This window comes from Hesperophylax consimilis, chromosome 24 (assembly GCF_061612785.1).
Source record: "Hesperophylax consimilis isolate HC1 chromosome 24, BYU_Hcon_1.0, whole genome shotgun sequence".
Lineage (NCBI taxonomy): Eukaryota > Metazoa > Arthropoda > Insecta > Trichoptera > Limnephilidae > Hesperophylax > Hesperophylax consimilis.
The window spans coordinates 11,493,828-11,518,356 of record NC_142859.1 but is presented as its reverse complement, the minus strand read 5'-3'; the positions used below and the strand labels follow the sequence as shown (position 1 = coordinate 11,518,356).

General features: G+C 34.4%; 1 protein-coding gene across 1 annotated transcript in view; it reads right to left on the bottom strand.

The window, feature by feature from the left end:
• Positions 1 to 24,529, bottom strand: part of LOC149411917 (facilitated trehalose transporter Tret1-like) — a 168,242-nt gene that overhangs the window by 14,396 nt on the left and 129,317 nt on the right. The window contains exon 3 of the mRNA XM_089646476.1: positions 23,451 to 23,631. Within this exon, the coding sequence (XP_089502602.1) occupies positions 23,451 to 23,631 (181 nt within the window). The remainder of the gene's footprint in view (positions 1 to 23,450; positions 23,632 to 24,529) is intronic.

The following is a 24,529-nucleotide window of genomic DNA, read 5'->3' as shown; positions in this document are numbered from 1 at the left end:
GGAATGTTTGTCTTTCTTTAAAAAAAAAATGATTAAAAAAAATTGTCATTGAGATAGTGACGTTTCTTTGAATAATTTGTATAATGCCTTGTTTTAAAGTTAACAAAAAATGAACAGTTTATAAGTGAGCATTTGAGTATTTAAATACCTACTTAAAAATCTTATGATTTCATAGGATATTTTGAAACATACTTTTTTGGTTGCGAGGTTTACTTGTTCACAGAACTACTGAGGTTAGTTTTTTTTTTTTAAATTAAATTAGCACCTGTCAATACATAATATAATCGGTGTTGTTTTGTAATTCTGCCCCAGCATTGCACACGATGAATGGCCGGCACCACGCTGGCTGGTTCCAGCTTTACCGTAAGGCCGCATTACAAGCGCAGCTTTGTCCAGGGCAGGCCTGGCAAACTAGACATGTTAGAATATTGAATGATCAAATCAATTTTGTAGCAGAATTTTATCATTTATAATCATATGGTCTCTTCTCAGTTCTCGCTCCTTCCAGTCCTGCTACAATTCTCTTCCACAGTTTATCCACATCTTCCACTAGGTTGCTTCCACTGCACGGATAAAAATGATAATTGCTAATTTATTAATAATCTTTTCAAATAATTGGCAATTTCAGAAAAAAAAACCGGATTGCAGGCCACGCAAATGAATCAACAGGTTTCCTTCACAAAATTTTATTAAATTACGAATATATTATTATTGTGATGCATGGTAATGAGGTGGAGTATAAGCGATAGATGGCGCTAGTCATAAAGCTTACTCAAGAGTTCGTCAGATGTCGCTAGAGTGTAACAGATGCTTGTGAGGTTAAAGTGACAGGGAACAAGCTTCTCGAACCAGAGAATTACCAACCCTCGGGTAATGAACAGTGTAGCTAAATCCAGACCTATTATTTGTAAGGTAAAAAACACAATCATAAGTAGAACCTTTAACTTTTTAACAAAGAGTTCCCAACACTTAAATCTGCAAAGTAAGACAGATATAACAATTACCATGATGTCGGAACACGTGTTCTTGAAAATCCGAACATTACGTGTTCCGACATACGACATTGGAACATGTGTTACAACATTCTTACTCTTACCTCCTTACTTATAAACGCGGTGCAAATATTACGCGGCGGGTATGTTCAGAACAATGAAAAACATGACTTATTATTACTATAATGTTTATTTGATAAAAACGGACTTAAATCTGGCTCAAGGCCGGCTTTACCACACCAAAGTTGAACCGGCGTGTATGAATCTAATAAGTAACATCCTAAAAGTTTATCAGGAAACTTATTACTTCATTCGTCAAAGGCCTCCAATCCTATTTTAACCGGATTATCAATAACTAAAAGATAATCTTAATTAATTAGCAATCGCTGGTTAAATCCTTCGGGTACGTGCTGAAACTACCTGTATAAGTTGTTCGAATTCGTGATTCATTTTGATTCCATAAAATCCATTTTCAAGTGCTGGTCAGAAAACTTTTCGTAAAATTTTACTGCTAATTTGGTATCATCATTTTGCGTATGCTTCGCAACCGTGGGTTTAATTTTATAACAGTTTGCTCCTATTGTTAAGTTTTGGAGCGGATGCATAGACATATGAATATTAGTAGACCTGCCCTAAGTGATTAAAAGCGTATTATTCCCCACTCCCCATACCGGTTCCATTGGAGCCGGCTGGGCTCGCGTATGGGTTCCCGTGAATCTTGAGAATGTGACGTTATCATTCTTGTTCGAACTAGCGTCGAGCTATGGTCGAGGCATTTTATGAAATAACACGGCAAAATAGTGGCTTGTGATATGAAAACTTGTAAAAATAAATGTGAAAAAGAGAATAAACCCAATTGTCGTATTACATTCCATATGTACGCATCATTTTAAGATTATTCACGTCGTATAATATGATCAGTTGTAGAAACATATACTATCACATCGAGCCAACATTGGTCGAATGTAGCGATTCTCAAGTGTGCGCATCGTTGTTACTGGGAAGTAAATTATGAACACTTATAAAAATGTCTTAACTAAATACGTAAACAAAATATTCGACTCTGAAAATAGAAGAAATTTGTTTTGTCGAATTTGGACTTCGCAAATTTGTTCATAACGTGGCGAGTAATTTGCGCTCCCATGTAAAAATGTCTTTTCATTCAAAAGCAGATTTTACTTTTAAGAACTAAATGGTGATATTATAATGCGAGATGCCTATATACTGTCAGATTGATTTATTGACGAATCACAGTCAGCTTTACCCCCTTCGTTCTTCAACAGTTGATTTTACCCCTCACCTTTAATTTCTAGTCTATAAGAGTCTAGTCTAGAGTGGGGAATCGCAAAAAAGTTAATCAAGGGAAACTGTCACAAATAATCTTAGTCATAATATAGTATTTTTAGTATTTTTTTATTTCATTTATGCGTTCATACATTGCTATTGAATAAATACATTTTTTAGTAGTTTAAATTTATATTTTATAATGAGTAAATAAAATTTTTATTTGAATTCATTGTACACAACAGCTAGTTTAAAATAAAAGATGTTACATAAAGTCTGAGGCAGTCAACTCTTAGATCAGCAACTTCAGCAGCTGTAGACATACTGATGGAACCTAAGCGCAAGCCAAATACTAAGTTTGGTGGTGATCGCATTTTCGGAGTATCTGGGCCGAAGTCTTGGAATAAACTCCGAAACTAAGATCCATAACAAGTCCAACAGAATTCAGGTCTTAACTAAAAACTTACTTTTTTAAGCTGTAATACCCTTAAATTAAATATACTATCCCTGAGATAAAGTCCAGTTATATCCAATTATGTCCTGTATCTAAATTTCGCTAATAAACAATTAGTTAATGTCAAGTGACTTTTGGTATCACAGTATACATATTGAATGTAATTAACTAATCATCACCCAGTTTCTTCGCAGGGGTGGGCAGAGAGGGTGAACCGTCACACAACTCTATCTGTAATTAACTAATCATCACCCAGTTTCTTCGCAGGGGTGGGCAGAGAGGGTGAACCGTCACACAACTCTATCTGTAATTAACTAATCATCACCCAGTTTCTTCGCAGGGGTGGGCAGAGAGGGTGAACCGTCACACAACTCTATCTGTAATTAACTAATCATCACCCAGTTTCTTCGCAGGGGTGGGCAGAGAGGGTGAACCGTCACACAACTCTATCTGTAATTAACTAATCATCACCCAGTTTCTTCGCAGGGGTGGGCAGAGAGGGTGAACCGTCACACAACTCTATCTGTAATTAACTAATCATCACCCAGTTTCTTCGCAGGGGTGGGCAGAGAGGGTGAACCGTCACACAACTCTATCTGTAATTAACTAATCATCACCCAGTTTTTTCGCAGGGGTAGGCAGAGAGGGTGAACCGTCACACAACTCTATCTGGGCAAACAATCCTTTCATCCTCATTCATACATACTCTTCTGTTTAAGACCAAACTATTTGATTCACTTGATCGTGCTATATCTTCCTTCTCGTTCGACGGCCGGCATAGTCCAGTGGTAACGCATTGGACTGCCATTCCGAAGGTCGCGGGTTCGAACCTGTTCGAATTTTATTTGATTAATTTGTGTTATTTCACAATTAATTAATTAAAATAATATATAGTATATTTGCGGCACGTTCCAGAGTGGAAGATACTACCAGTATCGCCCTGGTGTAAGACCACCATTCAGAATTGAAACGTTGCTCCAAATGGCTTTAGCCGTGATTAGTGACTAGATCTGAATAGCCAGGTACTTCCCCACCTTCCTCTTTCCCTTCCCCACTTACCTTCAGCCTCACAACATCCCCCAATTGGGGATGCCATAGTCTCACTGGCTTCAGACGGGAGCAGTTGGGATTCTTGTGAGGTATTCACTATAAAAATAAAAAAAACAAAATTCAGGTCTAAACTAAAAACTTACCTTTTTTAAGCCGTCATACCCTTAAATTAAATATACCATTCCTGAGAGAAAGTTCAGTCATATTCAATTTTACAATTATGTCCTAAATCCTGTATCTAAATTTCGCTAATAAACAATTATTTACTGTTAATTAAGTGTTAATCTCAAGTGACCTACCAGGTAAGTATTGTACTGTATATTATCTCCATACATAGTTATTAATGGTTCCATGACTTCAATGGTTCACTGATAATTCAACACACTTTTAAAAAGTGATATAAAGTCATTAGAGACGATGAAAAAAAATAAATTTAAACCTAACCTAAGCTAACTTAAACTAACCTTCTTAACCAAGTTAATAAAGTCTCTGTTTCATCACTTTCCATGACGTTATATAACTTTTTAAAGATGTGATGAATTATCATTTTGATTATGGTCACCGTTAGTAGTAATAACATACTATATCATTGTAGAAATGTATTATACATTTATACAGCGCCCTTGAGGTGAGTCAAGTGAAAACATCCAAATATTATTATTATTATAAAGTACCTACATTAAAATATTATGATTTCAGAGCAAATTTTTGGACGCAAGGTTACTAACTGTTCACAGAACTACTAGTTAGTTAGTTATAATCTTCTATATATGTATATTATATTTTCTCTACCATCCTTATCGTATACAAATCTCATACAAGAACAGATAGGAACACTTATAAGACGATAAGTATGCAATTAACAAGGACCAGATGTACGTTTAGCTTCACATTCCAACAGCAATCATAACATACAAGAAGTATATTATGCAGCTCGCGCGTGCATTCTCACAGGAGTTACCTTCGTGGGCACGGCACGATTCGGTGTTACCAAACAGCGCAGGCGCGGCACACGTGTCTTGCAGGGGAGTGCGGTTCTCATAATCCCGGGCCACGTGGCATGCAACGAATAATTAATGCATTCCCAATCAACATCTGAAACGTTCAGAATCTCTGATATTTATGATGCAATCAATCCGTTTGATGAATTCTCCCATCATAATAGAAGGATTGCTATCTTTAGAATGTCAGATGTCAAGTGGGAGTGCTGTGTTCGTTCTACAGATATTTCAATAGAAGGTGCTCAGATTGGAAACATGTCTTTTTTACGACTCGTTTTTGGGTTCAACTTGTTACTTGTAATGTATTAGTGAAGGTTTTCTTATCTAACAACATTATCTACAAAAAACATACAAGTAATTGTAAATCTCAAAGTAAAATAAGGTTATCTACAAAAAAACATATAGATAATTGTAAATCTCAAAGTAAAATGAGGTTATCTACAAAAAAACATACAGATTATTGTAAATCTCAAAGTAAAATGAGGTTATCTACAACAAAACATACCAATAATTCGAGGGTAAGGTCAAACAACGTAGTATACTGAAAAAACTTACAATAATTCTATGTCAAAGTCAAATAAGGTTATCTACACAAAAACAAACAAATAATTATTAATTCTAGGGTTTAAAGTCAAACAAACGAACAAATAATTTTAGGTTTTAATGTCAAACAACGTTATTTAGAATTACGTACTTACCAATGATTTGAGGGTTTAAAGTCAAACAACGTTTTTACTAAGGACGGGTTGTTTCGGAGAATTCGAACAATTCATCAAATTTCAACGTTCATTTTCGTGTTCTGTGAAAGATTTATTCAAGTTCTATTTTTATATCATTATAGGCTAGTTGCTTGACAAAACTGAAATAAAAACAGAACTTGAAAAAATCTTTCACAGAACTTGAAAATGAACGTTGAGTTCAGATTCTCCGAAACAACCCGTCCTAACAAACACGCGAATACTAGTAAGTTTTTAGATTCTCACGGCCAAAAGCATTTTTGTTTTTTTGTTTTTGGGGTGTTATGCCGTGTTGCGCTAACTCCTTCTTTAGCCGACACTGCAACGCTGTCCGAAACGTCGGCTAAAGAAGGAGTTAGCGCAACACGGCATAACACCCCAAAAACAAACAACAAAAAACGCGAATACTAATTTATTGGTACATCTTTTTGAAGATAACGTTATTTGACTTTAAGGCCTAGATTTATTTGTATTTTTTTTGTGGATAACGTTGTTTGACTTTAAGCCCTCGATTTTTGAAAAATCAATTATCAAAAACCGCTCTGCTGTTTATTGAAGCGCGAAAAGCTTTGAACCAAATACCGGTATAATGGGTGCGGTGTGAATGCTTTCACTACCGGTTAGCACCCAAAGCCAATCCTTTGAGTAACACAAATTGGCAGAATAAACCACGGACTTGCAGTTCACATTTAAATGTCATTATATCCACAACAATTCCCGATCGCTGTACGAACGATAACAACTTCAAAGCTCCAACACTTCCCAGAACTTTTAGGACATTAACTGTAACGATGTAGTTCAACAGGCTTATGTGGCTTTAACCCTTTAACAAGTAATTATCAACAAAACACAGCTGTATAAGTTCATTTTAAACAAAGAAAAGGTTATAAAAAAAACATTGAACATGAGATAATTACTAGAAGTGTGAGGTGTACCGATTTGATAGAAAACTGATGTAGCCAATGTAGAGGAAAGGTCCTATGAAAAAGAGCTACCGCTCATAGCAAAATATATTCTTCTTCTTTCGTTTGGCGGTGAGGTCAGAGGGGAACATATAGGTCAGTGAGTCAGCCTAGGAACTTAGGCGTCGCCCTGTAGACCTTATTAATCCCGCCAGGGAGTGAATGCAGCGGTTATTCGTTGGCCACATGTTCGGTTGTCTGTACTGCACCGCATTCACACATCGCCGACTTTTTAAGGCCCCACCTGTGCAACGTGTGGCCACAGCGACTGTGGGAGGACCGTACTAATTGTTCCTCAATATTTGATGATTCCCCTTGGCCGGGAGACCTGTCGGTTTTCGGCCCCTTATGTAGCGGCATAATTTCTAGTTGGAGGCCCACTTCTTTATGGTGTCGTATCACTCACTGCCCTACCGACACACGCGCTAGAAATAAACGTACCGGTGACATCGGCGGACACAACCTTTGCGTGCGATTGTTGGCACACTACTGCAAATATATATTTTGTCAATATCGCCAAACATAATTATAATTTTATTCTGACTCTTGACATGGCCCAAGTATTTGGTTCAATTGATCGTGCCATGTCTACCCCGAGTCTGGTAGCTACCAGGAGAGATATTTCACAAAAATAGCGCTTTGTAAATTATCCACAGAATATTATTATTATGTATCGTAAAGGGTTAACACTTTATCAGCGTGTGGGTGAACTTCTGATGGTCGGAAGTTTATTATTACTCACGGGTCGACCATTTACCTGCCAGGGTAAAATTACGATATTTCAATGTCTCAATGCGGTTTGTATCAAAGAAAGATGCTGAATTCTGACTTATTGACCAAACCACAAATTACGGAGAAAGTAAATGACAAAATATCAACGTTTAGAAGTGAATATTAGATGTAAAGGAAAAATTTTGTCACACGTACAATTTATTAAGAAGACAACAGAAAAAGACATTATTTGAACCGTATTATAGAAGTTAACCACTCAGGCCTCTGGCATATTTACCGTTAAAATAAATATTTCTGACCGTATCCGAAAACTAAAAACTGTTTTTGATAGATGATGAAATAAGCATTCAAATTCTGTCAAATAAACATACAGTATTTTAAATACAACAAATTTGAATGTAAACGCAAAAAAGTTTAAAAACAGGCTCACCTCACGTTTTATCGTCTAAATACTGCAGTAAAATTACTGATAAAGAAAACAAAATACATATTTTGTTAGACAAATGTTATTTTTTTAAATCTTTTTTTTTTCTCAAATCGTGGTCGGAACCTTTGGTTTCAAAGAGGTGGACATTTTAATTCATTTGTTCTTAGATAATAATACTTGGATGATTTGTATAGCGCCGTTGTTGTGCAAAATCACATCAAGGTCACTGTAAAAATATAAAGTATATGTCTACAATGAGCTTTCTTATAACTAACTATAGACGGTCAAACTATTATCAACTTCTAAATATAAATAAAAAGCATAGTGTTTTCTCTTTCTAACATAGTTTATATCATATTTCTAAGTATGACATTAAGGGAGATAAAACGATTTCTATGAGATCATATGAGTTGTTCGTAAAACCGAACAAATTAACCTGAGAGGTTAAGAAGAGTACATATACATGTTTTAAGTTTTACGCAACTGATAAGCAACCATTAATGTACGGTAAATGGTTGTTTAACAGTTGTGTAAAATATGACAACACGTTTATTAGTACGCGGGATTATCGATATCCTTTCACTTAGACTGTGCAACAAATTAAATTAGTAATTTTTTTTTTCAATAATTATAAATTCACCATGTGGCATCATTTTAATTAAATGAAAAAAATAAAAGATACGATTTCAGATTTTTACGGCCAAAAGTTATATCGTGATTTTTTTGGGTTATTATACCGTGTTGCGATACCTCCTTCCTTAGCCAACCTTTCGGACAGTGTCACAGCGTTCATCATCAGGGTATATGTGTAAATATTATACGTCTGAAAATAACAAACTTTGTATAAACAAATTATCTACATGTTTCATAACTAAAGTTTTTTTTTCATACTTTGTATCTTGATGAAAGAAATGTGGTTTAAACAGAGATTTTTATTTTAATTTAAATTATGTTTAAATAATGGTTTACACGAAGTTATTTATCATCATTTTATTAAAATAATGCCATAAAGATGTTTCATATTAGTGAAGAAGTTAAGATTTTATAGAAATTAAAACATGGAAATTTATATAAAAAAAGTTTTTTTTTTACATTAGAAAAGCACAGGAGCATTTTAGATTTTTTTTCAGTTTATTGTTAAGATCTACAATAAATTGAATCTTTCAATTCGTAATACTTTAACAAGAATTTGTTCGCCCATGTGGATGTCAGCTAATAACATCAAATACAAATACCGAACACTGACTCATTTAGGAATTGAATACTGATTCATTTCAGAGAGCAAAACACAGTTTACTAAGTAAGCGATGGACAAAATCTCAGTGTCTGACAGTGAAATATCTAACATCAAAGAAAGAAACCGGTTACTGATCATTGGAGAATTGAATACTAATTCAATCCACTGACCAAAAAGAAGGTGAATCACAATAAATAATTGAACAGCTAATAAAAACAAACATTGCATCATTAAAACCAATATACGAAATCATCGCATTGCGAAGAACATAATGAAGCCCTTGTTAGCAGTATTCTAGAATACAGCTCCATTACTTGGACCCTTCTGAACAAAACCATATCTTATGCGTTATCTATTTATGAGAGAATATACGTATTATCCATTTCTACATCCATCCCCGTTCTTAACGGGAATATGCGATTTCAACACCTAAAAAAAAAACACGAACACAAAAAATGTGTTTAGGCAAGCATTATTTTAACTAATCACTGAAAGTTTATTTAACTGACTTCTATTGAAAGAGGTAAAGGCGAAGCTTAATGCCAAATCACTATTTTGATTAATCTTTATGACGAATTGGTGTACATTATGAAAACAAAAAAAATATGCTTTAGTTAAATTGAAGGTTTTCCTATCGCTTCGCTGGAGTAGAATACAAACAAAAAATAAATTACTAAATAAAAAATATAAATGCAAACTACTACAAAAAATACAGTTTTATAGCTATGATTATCTTTGACAGTTTCACTTGATTAACTTTTTTGCTTTCTTATAAAATTATTTACAAATAAGTAAAAACCAGTTTTTTGCTTGAAATCGAACGTTTCTAGACTCCGTTTGTCAAGCGATTTTAATGCCTATTACCTACAATATAAGGTATACCAAGAATATACACATTCGTAGCTTCCTCTTAACCTATATGTAGTATGTATACTCGTGAAAGAAAATCCCGTGCACTCTTTCATACTCCGAAAGCGAGGACTTCTGCCGTAAACGTCAATCAATAGAGATTCTGCATTGACCATCGACATTTTCAACGTAACTTACAGACAGTTCAGCAACTGTCTTTTGACATATGTCACAGAATAGTAAGACTATCCCTACGACCTTTTATACTTACATTTACCTCAAATTAATGATCTAAAAAATCACAATAGAGGAAATCCCAATAAGTTAAGTATCCCTTTAGACTTTAAACCAAATAAGTAATAAAATCTTGGCAAATAGCATTGATTGGGAATGAATACAATAAATATTACATAAATCTATTGACGAAGGTAATTATAAAGATCAAAAGATAAATGATTACGTACCTACACATAATTCACCGCTTGCCAACAGTTTTAACTGGAGATCCCATAAATACAAAAGCAGATTGGTCATGAAACAGGTGAGAAAAAATATATGCTTCCAATGGAAATGGCGTCAAAACCCGCTAAATTATTAAATATTTACTGATATTTTTCATTCAGAAATCAGAAATTTCTGAGCAGACATTTAAAAAAATGTACAATAAGGAGGCAACCGAAACCAAACAATTACCGGATGTTTGAGAATATGGCTTATTATAAAATATTGAAAAGAACTTATTTAAGAATGGTAAGATTTTTTAAATAATTTTGTGAATAGAGCCCGTTTAAATTCAGCCAAATTCTGGATGAGCTTAGGGAAGTTTATTCCAAATGAGCGGGTCTGTTACATGAAAAGAGCGATCATAGTAAATGGCGTGATTTGAACTAGAAAGTTCGATTAGACGATGACTAACATCTGAGAGGAAGCTGTCTATCTATATATTTGTGATGAACCAAAGATCCAATAAAAACATTAACAAAGGGAAGAAATAAGACACAGTGCACCAATTGTATCAAGAATGCCGGGAATCTAACACGCCAAATATCAAGTGATCATAATTGACTATAATTGGGTTACGAAATACCAAAATACAGTCATTGTCCTATCGTCAATTCAATTCACCATCCAAATGAAACAATTCTTCTTTGGTCCAGTATGAATTAGCTGTATAATTTCTTTCGTCAGCTGCTATATGCTATCCATCATCTATCACCAAGCCCCCAACATTTGTGTCCATCTTTACATAGTCAATTTCCTACGAGGTCAGCACTGACGGAGTTCAAACAAATTACAGCATTTTATTGGTCGCATAAATAACGTACATATCTGAAACGTGAATCGTTCTGCGGGACAAACACAATTGGGTCATCGTACCCGCATTGATATTGGCCTATTTGGCTGATAATCATGAACTGTTGGACTGTTTGTTTAGCGGCCCGGCGAACGGAAGAACAATAGGAGAAAAATTAACTATGAATCTCTTCGAATTATTAGCAATCCGGTTACAAACGAGATTGCATCCTGATAAACTTATAGTAAATTACGAATTATCATGATGTCGGAACACGTGTTCATAATTTCGGAATTATTAGGATTTTTATGAATACGGTCGGGGGCTAAGGCTTTCGAATAGCAACTCGGAAGTCGCGGGTTCAGATGCCGGCATGCACAAGTAAAAAAAATATTTGATTAACTCGTGTTATTACACAATTTATAGGATTTTTGCGGTACGTTCCAGAGTGGAAGATACTCTTAGTATCACCCTGGTGTAAGACCATCATTCAGAATTGAAACGTCGATTGAAGTGGCTTTAACCATGTTTGGTGACCAGATCTGGTACTTCCCCACCATCCTCTTCCCTATCTCCTTCCCCTCCCAATTATCTTCAGGCTCACAATATACATCAATTGGGGATGTAAGTCTCACTGACTCAAGACGGTTGGGAGCAGTTGGAAGTTTTGTGATTTTAAAATTTAAAAATAATTTAACAAAATACTAGCGCAGACCCCTAAAAATCATGGGATCGATAATATAATTGTAGGATTTGTCAAGCTAAAAGTATTTTTTTTTTAAATTGCCATAGGATACCCCTCGAATGAACAACCGTTAACCTAAAAAATTATAACATCTGTCAAAAATATAAACCAAAGAAATACATATTATTATTTCTTCAAACACAGATAAAATTTAAATTATTAATAATAATCACTTAGTTTTATACATAATAAGCACTTTGCTTAGACCCAACCGACATGTTTCGTTAGCAAGGCCCACCTCATTAGGGTTTACTTAAAATAACCCTGATGAGGTGAGCATTGCTCACGAAACAGGTCGGTTTTATCTAAACAATAAAAGTGGTTATAATTTTTAACATCCAAAATTTATTATAAATTAATTAATTCGAATAAAAAAATATCGATAAACTAAAAAAAAAAAAAAAAAAAATTATTAATTTATTGACCGACCGGTTTCGTTTAGCTTAAACATCATCAGGGTGCAGAATAATTAATTTGAACCCTAATAATTATTGAGCTAAACGAAACCGGTCGGTCAATAAATTAATAATAAATTGTTTTATTTTATTTAATATCTCAAACCATAAAGTGATTGCTTTCTACAATAAAATAATATCTGTAAGTTACTTTATTGCTTGTCTGTATAGTTCCCACAAAAATTAAAAATTTAAAAATTAAAGCAAATCTCAGATCTAGAGTTCATTGAACCTAAGCTACACACAGACACACCACCGATATCATAACTAACTAACTAACTAACCATCACGCCGTTTCCCCGCTGGGGTAGGCAGAGAGGACGGACCGCCAAACAACTCGGTCTTGGCACACACTCCTTGCCTCATTCACATTCATACATCGTCTCATACATACTCTTCTATTGTTCTGACTCTTGACATGGCCCGACTAAAGTATCTGATTCACTTGGTCGTGCCATGTCTTCCTCGGGCGTCCCCGACTTCTGCTACCATTCACATTTGCATCGTATATTCTCCTTACACTCCTTTCTTCGCTCATTCGCTCTACATGCCCAAACCATCTAAGCGTCCCTTTCTTGATCTTACTCATTACGCTTACATCAGCCTTGCACTCTTTGCGGATATCCACATTCCTCACACGATCATACATGGTTTTACCACACATACGCCTCAGGGATCTCATAATTGTTTATATTCCTCGATATCATAATTGTTTATTATTCCAAAGCATCGGTGACCTTCCTCTGCTTCTCCTTCCGTTCTCATTGCTAGTGATCATGAATTTCTCCAAACGTGAGTGCTCATTTTGGCTCGGTTATGCTCACATATTCACAAAACAAACACCCGCCCGAATTTAATACATTGATATGGGTTTATCACACACAGTGCAACGGTAATCAATTTAAATCAGTAAATTTGCGCAATCACCTCACAGAATCTAGATCACTCCCAGCGATGATCCGGTGTCCGTTGTCCGGTGGGCGAACCGAAAAACTAAACACCTAAAACATCACGAGGGCGCATACAGGCCATGGAATAATTAATGGAGGACTGAATGTAGTTATAACCAATAACAAATGGAAAAGGAAACGAGAGGAAGGAGATCAAATATCAGTTCCGATGTATGGTGCCATTGGTTACAAGGCCTGAAATTGGTAGAGAAAGACTATGCAGTAAAAACGAGGCCACCAAGTGAATTGGGGGTTACCGTATGACTAAATTATGAAAGAGGAGATCCGAAAAGAGTGCAAGTGAAAATAACGAATGTAAACAAAGGGAGGAGCGTAGGTGTCTTGGACACTTATAGAGGATGTACAAAAAATGAATGTCAAGAGGACATATGACGCACACGTAAATGGAATAAAAGGTCTTGAGAAATTTCCAAGAAGACATTGGTAGAAGAAAAACGAATGTACACAGAAAAAATTACAAATGAGGTCCCTGAGGCGTATAATAACAACATTTTTTAACTAAACTTCCAAGTACATTACAAAATGTTAATCAGATAAGATATTACATATGATATTTGCTAAAAAAGATTTGCAAATAAAAACTAATGTCAATAAAATGTCAGTTAGTGGTGAAGATCGCGTCAAAGAGGAGAGACTCTTTTAAAAATCAATAGGATTCACCCTTTGAATACCTCCTCGCTGACGCAATATATCTGTCGATATTGGAAGATATTTGCTTCAGAAACAGCATACTCCTCCCCACAGGGAGAACCATTGAAAGGTTGGTCTTACAGGTAGGATTTAGAATAATCTATGACTGCGCTGTTTAAGAGGAGTCATCAAGAACGTAGAGACTAGCGTGCTATAAAAAAGTTGCACCGCAGCAGTCTAAATAAGTGGGTGGCACAAGAAAGTTAAACCTTTGCCCGAGAGAAATACGAAAGAGAAGATAATAGCAAAAATAATGTTAGACTGATTTAAAATCAATGATATTACGAAGGGGATGCTCGGATGGTTTGGGAACGTAGAGTGGATAGAACTGGACGTCGGACAAGTAATGGAAGCAGTTGAGAATACTTTAGAAGACATGGCACGATCAAGCGAACTCAAATATTTCAAAAGGGTGACAGCAAGAGTCAATTACAGAAGACTAAATGTTGATGAAATAAGATGTGTATGACACAACAGAAAGCGTGGTGATGAAGATGTGTATGACAGAACAGAGAGCGTAGTGAAGAAGATTTGTATGACACAACAGAGAGCGTAGTGAAGAAGATGTGTATGATAGAACCGAGAGCGTGGTGAAGAAGATGTGTATGACAGAACAGAGAGCGTGGTGAAGAAGATGTGTATGACAGAACAGAGAGCGTGGTGAAGAAGATGTGTATGACAGAACAGAGAGCGTGGTGAAGAAGGTGTGTATGACAGAATAAATCGAGGCAATAAAAGGAAATGTCATAGCACAAAGGGTAACAATTATTTTACAAGCAATAATTATTAGCCTGAAACACAGTAGCCGAGCCAAATGTAACAAGCAGTAATTTTTGAATGAAACACTAGTACCTATATATTGAATTATTTTGCGGATAAGAGATAAGCCGAAATAGCTCAGTGGTCAGAGCTGTCGACCGGAAATCGAAAGGACACGGGTTCAAGTCACGTTGGCGTCATGTATCTTTTATCAGAAGATTTTTCAATGTGGATGAGTGTTTCAGGCTAATAATTATTGCTTATAAAATAATAAATAAATAGATAATTGAAAAAGTTAACTTTTTCATGTCTTTACAACAGCAAAAAATATTTCCACCTCCAAAATGCATCCAGTTTCCAGGTATACTAGAATTCATAACCTAAAAACTTTATTACAAAGCTTCGTAACCGCCGGGTACGTGTCAGATAGTTTAAAATATGAAGATAAAATACATGCCACGATCCAGATCATTTACTAGTATGTAGTGAATCAAGTGTTCGAGCAGGGATGCAGCATGAAATTGCCATTTATTCAGTTATTGCAATGTATGGAAGTTAATTTTACAACCACAACGCAATATCATCAAGCCGGTAGAGGAGAAGCGACATACAATCGCGTTCTTAATAATATCCGACGCACAACAAACATGATGTTCTATGACGGATGACTAACGTATCGTTAGCGGCGTCAGTTGGTTTTATTGGAGTCAAACGATGCGTTGACCTAGTGGGTCAAATGGTGTGTTTGGCGCTCTCTACTTGGGAATAGTACCAATAGTGCTATGGGAATACTGTCAACAGCTGACTGTCCGTTTTCATTGAGCTTTGAAATGAAATGAAATAATAATAGTATAATAATAAATAAACACTAGAGATAATGATAACGTCACTGGGATCTCCCTTTAAAAATTATAGTACACGGAGAAAAATGAGTAATGCTAATTTATTGAATCTCTTTAATCACACAGTCCCATTTGATTGGAATCTGTGGGACTATTTTACTCGTATAATTGGGGGGTGTTGTAAGGTTGAAGGTAGTGGAAAAGGGATTGTGATGGGATAGAGGAAGGTGGACAGTGTTGCCAAGTTAGCATATTATATACTAAATTTGGCATAATTACTCCATGTTTAGCATAACTATTATGCTTTTAGCATATAGCATATTTATTTGGCTTATTTTTACAGAAACGTGAAAATAAAAAAAAACAATTTTTTTAACTAACAAAAATGATATCGATTGAAAAACTGGTGTCTCAATAGAGAAACATAGTTCACATTAAATGGGAATCCTTGACTTCCACTGTAGAGTCTATTTTAACATTGCCGCATTGAACGTGTATTTAGCCAAATGAGTCTGGTCAAAACAAAACTCCGAAATCGTTTGGCGGTGAGAACCCTGAATGCCATTTTGTACGTGAGATTTGGCCTAAAGAGAGCAGGAAACTGTTTTATATTTTTCTCATCACTCTATTTCTCAACAAATACTAAGTTAAATTTATGTTGGCTTTTTGTGGCATTTTTTAAAGGAATTTAGCATATTTCTGGCATATTTTTCCCATCTCTCTAGCATATTTTGAAGTAGTTGAGTTGGCAACACTGAAGGTGGATATGTATACTGAGAAAGATGAGTTTGCTCATTTGTTAATAAACTCTTCAAATTTTGAAAAAACGAATTGATATGTTTCCCGATAAACTTTGTCATGATTTTATTATCACGATGTCGTTGAACATGTGTTCATAAAAATCCTAATAATTCCACTTTTCGTCATTATAAGGCAAATGCAGGTACATTAACACGTGTTACTATTGTTGCTATTCAATAAATAAAACAAATTTAGAAAGAGTAAAGGAAATGCGAGATCTTGGCATAATAATGGATGAGAAACTAGACTTTACGGCCCACATTCAACAAACTGTGAATAAGGGTATGAAAGCATTAGGTTTTATATTAAGAACAATTAAAAACTTTGAATCTTTACAAATCATAAAACTATTGTACATATCCCTTGTTAGAAGCCTGATAGAACATAACTCCATAGTTTGGTCGCCCTTCTACAATGTACATATTCATAATGTTGAAAGAATTCAAAGAAAATTTCTACGCTTCGTCAATTTTAAACTTAACATCCCTTTAGAACACATAAATTACCAGTCATTATTAAATCATTTAAATATTCCGACATTAGAAAACAGAAGAAAAATAAACGACCTAACCTTTTTATTAAAATTATTGAACTCTAAATTCGATTGTTGTGAACTCCTGCATTTAATAAATCTACAAATACCTACACGAACAACTAGGCAAATATCAACATTTTACATACATACATCTCATTCCAACTATAGTTTACACTCTCCAATACAACGTTTACACAGTCTTGGTAACAAATACTTAAATAATATAAATGTATTTGACAATAATTTGAACTTGGCCAACTTTAAACGGAGTATGTGCGAACTATTTTTACCTAATTTGTAAACTATTGTTATACTTTCTTATTATCATTATGGTTGATTTTGTGGATTTTGGAAGATTTTATATTTTTCGTCTCACTTACTCTATCCATACCTATATTTTTAAAATTCTTATATTTTATGTAACATATTTTGTCAACTCTGATATTTTTTTATGTAACCTGTATTTTGCTAACACTGATTTTTTTTATTTTTTTTTAATTTTTTATATGTAATCTGTATAACTAAAAAATAAAGATGTACATTATTATAGGTAAAAGCCCTATGGGCGTTTAAATAAATAAATAAATAAAATAAATAAATAAAATTAACACGTGTTCCAATATATTAAGAATTCATTAATTAAATATACCAATTATTTTTTTTAATGAGTTTTTATTATTCACAATGTACATTTGTTACGTATGAATTATGAATAATAAAAACTCATTAAAAACAAAAAATGTCTAGAAATTGTTACATAGTGAATGCCAAAGAAATACAAAAAATTAAATGTCCTAAATCCTGTACCTGAATTTCGCCAATAAACAATTAGTTAATGTCAAGTGACCTATCAGGTGAGTATGATGCTGCATATTATCTCCATATATAGTTAGTAGAAATAGAAGTGTATTATATATTTGTTCAGCGCCTTTGACGTGATTTTGCAATGATCTACAATGATCTATGATTTCTACAGTGATCTATGTTATTACTTAACTATTTATGGAGATAATATACAGTACAATACTTACCTGGTGGGTCACTTGAGATTAACACTTAATTAACATTATCTAATTGTTTATTAGCGAAATTTAGATACAGGATTTAGGACATAATTGGAAAATTGAATATAATTGGACTTTCTCCTAGGAATGGTATATTTAATTTAAAGGTACGACAGCTTAAAAAGGTAAATTTTTAGTTTAGACCTGAATTCTGTTGGACTTGTTATGGATCTTAGTTCCGGAGGGAGTTTATTCCAAGCCTTCGGCCCAGATACACCGAAAGCGCGATCACCAAACTTAGTATTTGGCTTGCGCTTAGGTTCTATCAGTCTGTCTACAGCTTATGATGTTGCTGATCCGTGAAGTATGAATAATTTTAAGTAATTATAACCATATGTAGTGTTTTTTTCTGATTAATATATTATATTTTGTTTGAGTGTTGAGTCCTTTCGGTTTCAGTATGTATTTGGTGTCAGTACAATTTCTATTTCTGATCTCCCTATATTGTTATCCTTATGTTTTGTATCGAGCTTATAATTTGAGATTCGAATGTTATCACATCGTTGTGAGCTTTGAATGAGAGTGGTAGGTAGCAATGTTATAGATGTTTTATAAAAGTATATAAATAGATTTTTTTTAAGATAAAAATTCCCGGGTTACGAATAACCTGACAATATTTGAAAATCTCCTACCACCATAGTAAGCGGAAAATGTAGTTTGTGTTGTTATTGAAGACTAAGCCAGATGAGGAATTGAACACACTACGCCTGGGTGGGACTCAAATGCTATGTCAACTAATCTATTGTGCAATCAAAAACAAAAACAAGGGCATGAATGCATGGTTTGGTACAACCGATCACAATCGTATATGTTCACAGATGAACACAAAACAAGTTTAAAAAGGATCAACGAAAGCATAATTTATAAAACTGGTTTTAGTCAAATTTCTCACCATCGACCCTTCGATCTGAATTGCATGGAAGAAGCCTTATTTTTTCTGTGTGGTTTGTGGTTAAGAAAAGAAACTTGCGTTTCATATTTCTATCGATTTTCAAGTGCTTTATTTTATTACAACTTTTGTTCAAGGTATTTAAAAAACCTTCATAGAATGTGACAAAAAATACTTTTTCAGTGTTTTCATAGAATGTCAAACATTCCTATAAAAATAATAAGATTACGAATTATGCAAATATCCGTCTATTAAAAAATGGTAGTTTATTGTCACGTAGCAATAATTCGGAGACGAACGGAAGGCTGGGAAATGAATACACGAACAACTCAAAAGCTACCATATTTTAGACGACTTATTTTATTTATTTATTGCATTTCACGATACATAATACACGTTTTTTTTCACGTAAAAATCAACCACACTAGGGCTAAGCCTGTATCGAGGTTAACAATTTACATTTGAGTGAAGCAAACATAAGAGTAATGACAAAAATAAAAAAAATTATATGGCAATATTTACAGATCTCGACAGTAGAATAACAAACGAGGGAGATTGTTAGTAAAAAAAATAAAGTTAATTGAGGGAGAAAAAAGACACTGACGATTGTCAATAAAGAAATGAAAGATTAGATAGTTTGAAACGACCCAGAAAGACATGGCACGATTAAGTCAATCTAATACTAGTGTCAGGTCATATCAAGAATCGGAAAAATGGAATGAGACGATGCTTATATGAATATTAATGAGAGATAGAGTACGTGCGAAAACAAAATTGTGTTGAGTTCCAACTAGCGATGAGTTGTTTATAACGAGCCGCACAATTGAGTTAGCTCTTTTTATGAGCCGTTGTACCACGGTTACTGTGTTTTATCAACGCTATTAAAATTATTCAAGTATTAATTGTTTTTTTTGGAGTGTTGGACGATCATTAGTTTACGTTGGAAGCTGGGAGGCATATCGGGCGAGCCTTATCGGGGAAGCACAGTATTCTCATTGCTCATACGCTCTGAGCTCACAGCTCCCGTTCACTTGAGCCGTCGTTCAATTGAGTCGACTCTTTGAGCCGTACGAAAATATTGAGCTGGTACCGTGTCTCCCGAACTTAATAAAATGCGACATGACCCATCGCTATTTCCAACCTTTCCGCCTAGCCCCTGCAATAACAATGGCTTGATGGTTAGTAATAATAATAACATAGCATTTATATAGCGCAGTTTAGTGTCATTTTACTCCATGTGCGCTTTACTATAGCAAACTTAAAAACTGTAAATTAGTATTTGTAATTTTAGCTATTGTAATACATTAAATCATGTATCTATACCAGGGGTCTCCAAACTACGGCCCGCGGGCCGTATCCGGCCCGCCAGTGTCTTCCATCCGGCCCGCGACATCTAATGACCAGTGTCATCAAGGACCTGTGACAGCTAATGGCTAAGACCTTGCTCAGAAGGGGCGAAAACTCAGCGAATTTTTTCGTGCGAATAAATAAATATGCTCGTTGGCGAGGTACTTGGCACCAATACATTGCGTCCAAAAGTATCGAGCGTATATATCAAGAGGATTTTTTTGAAAAATCTTTATTTGATTCGCAATGATATCAAGGTCTGAGAAACGAGAATCAAAAAATATCTTCAAAGCTACGTTATCTAAAGCTATATTTTCATCCCTGAAAATTCTATTGTCTACCCCCCCCCCCCCCACCCTAGGACAGAAAATATGGGTGTCTAGAAATTAAAACGGTTTTGGCCCTCCGAACTCACTGGAGTAGTCAATGTGGCCCTCCGGCTGAAAAGTTTGGAGACCCCTGATCTATACTATCATATATTTCAATCAATACTAATCTAACCTAGTCTACCTATAAGTTTTGCATGTACTTGTATCTCTAACTTTTTATATCCATCTAGAGTTTCTGTTAATTGTATATTTTCTGATGTCAATGTTTATAATTTACTGTATATGGTATATTTTATACCGTTGATATTAAAATAAATAAATAACTGGTGTTGAAGTATACATCTTTCCACGAAAGATACAAGATACCACCAATCCTGCCTTTTTTTGTATTCGACTAAAAGTATTTGCCTCCATTTGAATTCCTTTGTACTGTGGTGGCTGCCAACCCCTGGTAACAATAGCTAGGAAATTGAAACGTAGAAGGGAAATAAGTCTTCACAGCGGCCCGGGTAAATGCGGCAATGCGACTGATTGTCGTGAAATACAGACGAAAATTTTTGCATAATATATTGAACTACTCGTATTTAGAAATTTTGTGCCGAACCCGATCCATCATTTTGTGAAATTAATTGCATCGTCTAAATTGACAGATCGAGAGTGATTGTTTGTTTATATTAGTAATTAAGATGGCAGTTTCAAAATAAAGCGGTACATCTATAAAGCTCCTACTTCAGCGTAATATTTTTTACCAGATTTGGTTGTATAGATTTCTCTAGTACTTTTTAATGGGTACTTTTAAGTACCTACCCATTATAATGTAAAAAAATATATTTTAATAGTAAATTCTATATTTGGAATGTGTATTTTTTGTTTTAATTTTGTTGTAATATTTTAAAATTAGCCGCTATCAATAATACCCCTTACGTACACGGCGATAAGGTTTAAATTCCCGCTTTACACCGTCCGCCTGTTTTGATTTATGCAAGAAAAAAACATGACCAAAAAGTGCTTTTTAATTTATTTTGTGGTTGTTCAGCCATAATTATTTTTTTTTTCCGATCATTTTATAAATAATTTAATTTGCCACATTATACAATAAAATCATAACCGAAAATGGGTTCGTAAGTAGGAGATTTTGAACTTTAAAGCAGTTTTCATAGGCGTTTACATTATTTTTTCTGGGTTTATAAAAAGACTTATCTAAAAAATACTCGATTATTTCAATGGCCAAGATGTATTCTACTCGCAATATTTAATTAAAGCATCTGAAACATTTCTAAGCGACCAAATTTTCAAACCAAAAACACATGATTTTGCATTACTACGTATGGCATCGCCTTAAAGGCAATATCGCGACAGTGGTCCTAGATCGCTTCCACTTTATTTATGACTTTCCTTGTCACCGCGTGAGTAGAAAAAGCGGACCGCAAGGGTCTGCGCTATTTAGCTAACATGTAATTATAAAACAATATAACCCTACAATTATTACAATTTCTTGTGATTTTTCACGGGTATCCGCAAGTAGTTAGTAGTATAAAATATGAGATTTAAAATAACTGTAATGTAGAACCTACTTTTTATGTAAGCATGATAAAGTTTCAATAAAAAATTTTAAAAAAACATATATAAATATAAAAAATATATATATGACAAGGAAGCGTGACGACTGTAACTGAGCCATTTTTTTCTGTAAACACCGCACTAAGTCACAACTGCTCCTTGCTATCCGAAGCCAGTGATACTACGACATCCCCAATTGTTGTGAGGCTGAAGGATATACAGAGGAAGAAATATATAGAAATAGGATGTAACCTATAAGTTATACCCTTTGTAATCTTTTTGGGCAATAATTTTTTTTTTTTTAATTTGAATTTGAATTTGAATTTTGAATTTGAATTTGAATTTGAATTTTGAATTTTGAATTTGAATTTGAATTTGAATTTTGAATTAGAATTTGAATTTTGAATTTGAATTTGAATTTTGAATTTGAATTTGAATTTGAATTTTGAATTTGAAGAGGAGTGTGAAGAAGTATCTGGCTATTCAGATCTGATTACCAAATACAGCTAAAATCATTTCAAGCGATGTATCAATTCCGAGTAGTGATGGCCCATCTTTGTCGTTTCTTTTATCTATGTGAGTTACAAATTTTAGCATGGGATCACAAGTCATAAAACTTGTGATCAAATTGTGGTTTTCATTTCCGTTGCAGTATAAACATTATGATAAATGGATTGGAATCTACGTCCATTATCTTCGTAATCTTTTTTGGTCTGTATTTATAATTGTGGCGTTGTTTATTGAGTTTGATGAACCGCTAAAACAGATTTTCGGTTGTGGCAAAGCATTTTAAAATAAATAAAATGTAATGTATTTAGGCTAAACGTTTAAGATGGTTTGCTATCGATAAAATGGAACTAATTCATGCAAAACTTACATCGTCGAGTCATGATAGTCAACTATGGAGTTGTGTATGAAATGAAAAAAACAGGAATAATGAACTTTGCATGATTTGGCTACCCAAACTATTGATCTTAACGCAATGCGTGAAAATGAAGGTACGTAGATACTTAATTGAGGCTGCAATTATCTCGTTCTAGAAATAGCAATATTTATAAAAACGGAGTATTTTTTGTTGAAAGATTCGTCATAACCAAACACTCCTAAATTCTTAAACACCAGAGATCTAGAAAATAGAAGAAACTACCGGTTAGTTGCTGAGTTGACAAATGCGTCGGTTTACTACCAAGGGTTCGCGTCGTGGGTTCAATTTCTCTACTACGCGAGTCCTTCATCACGAACAGTAAATGACACAAGCAAAGTTTTCCGCTTAATGTGATGGTAGGGGATTTTTTACCGTGTTAGGAGTGGGTTAACTGGCAATCTCTGATAAAACACGCAGTAACAGCAATATTTAAAAAATCCTCACCAAAAAATCAAGAGCATAGAAAATTTAATCAGCAGTCACTATACAATTACATAGGTATTCATTTGGCACACTCACCGAGCAGACTAAGACTGGCGACCCACGAAGCCTCCTGGTCGGTTATGGTCAGCCCCGCGCCCTGAGGGGCCAGCGAGCCCAGGGTGCCGTTACCCTGAAGAGAGTCCATTGCTGGGGAGGTGTATCCCTTGCCTAGACCTGCTGCGAATGGACCTAACGAAACGGCCAGGGCTGCTAACACCTGGAAAAAAGCAAAAAATATTTTAAAATTGTAAGTAAAAAATGTATTTCTTTTCTATTTCTGCCTTTTTCCTTACTGTACCATCTGCGTTCTTCCCTCCTTTTTTGATTTTTTCCTTCCTTTACATTATTTTCTATTCTGCCTATTTCATTGCTTTCTTTCTATTCCTGCTTTCTTACTTTCTATTACTTCTGTTTTTTTTCTTAATATTCATTCTGGCTCTCCTTTTACTTTAGAATGTTCATATAATGAGATAAATATTCTCACCTTTTCACTTAGGCCTTCCCAGTTGCTGATTTCTTTTTTCATTCCAAGAAGGAAGGTTTCAAATTTTATACAAGTAGTAATAAATATAAAATTTTTGCCCCTAAATTTTATGTCAATTCAAGACAGTAATAATTAGTCAATAACCCAAAAAAAAAATACAAAACGAATCTTTATGCAACCATCCATAACTAGTGGTATACAAATATTACCATTAACAAACAAAATAATCACGAACTTACTGTAATGTACTTACATTATTTAAAAATAATGATAGTATTTGGATGATTTTTATAGCACTGTTTTTAAAACCACTTCAAGGGCGCTTTACATATATATATAATAAATTTTGACAATTCATATTACAATACGATTCGTAAAATTCATATCTAAATTTTTTATGTAAATATATATAAGATTATCTGTATGTACCAGATAAAAGAAACCAACATCTTTAGAGGTTCGATTTGATAGAATCAAACCTTCTTGTCTTTCTGTGCTGTGTTGAAACATTTGTCCTATCTGGTACATGTGGCATGATAACCATAAATCATGACTTCTACAGAGGCAGTAGATTTCTAGCACAAATAAGCAGTAGCATGACATCAATGGTAGCATGCCAAGAGGTTTGGGA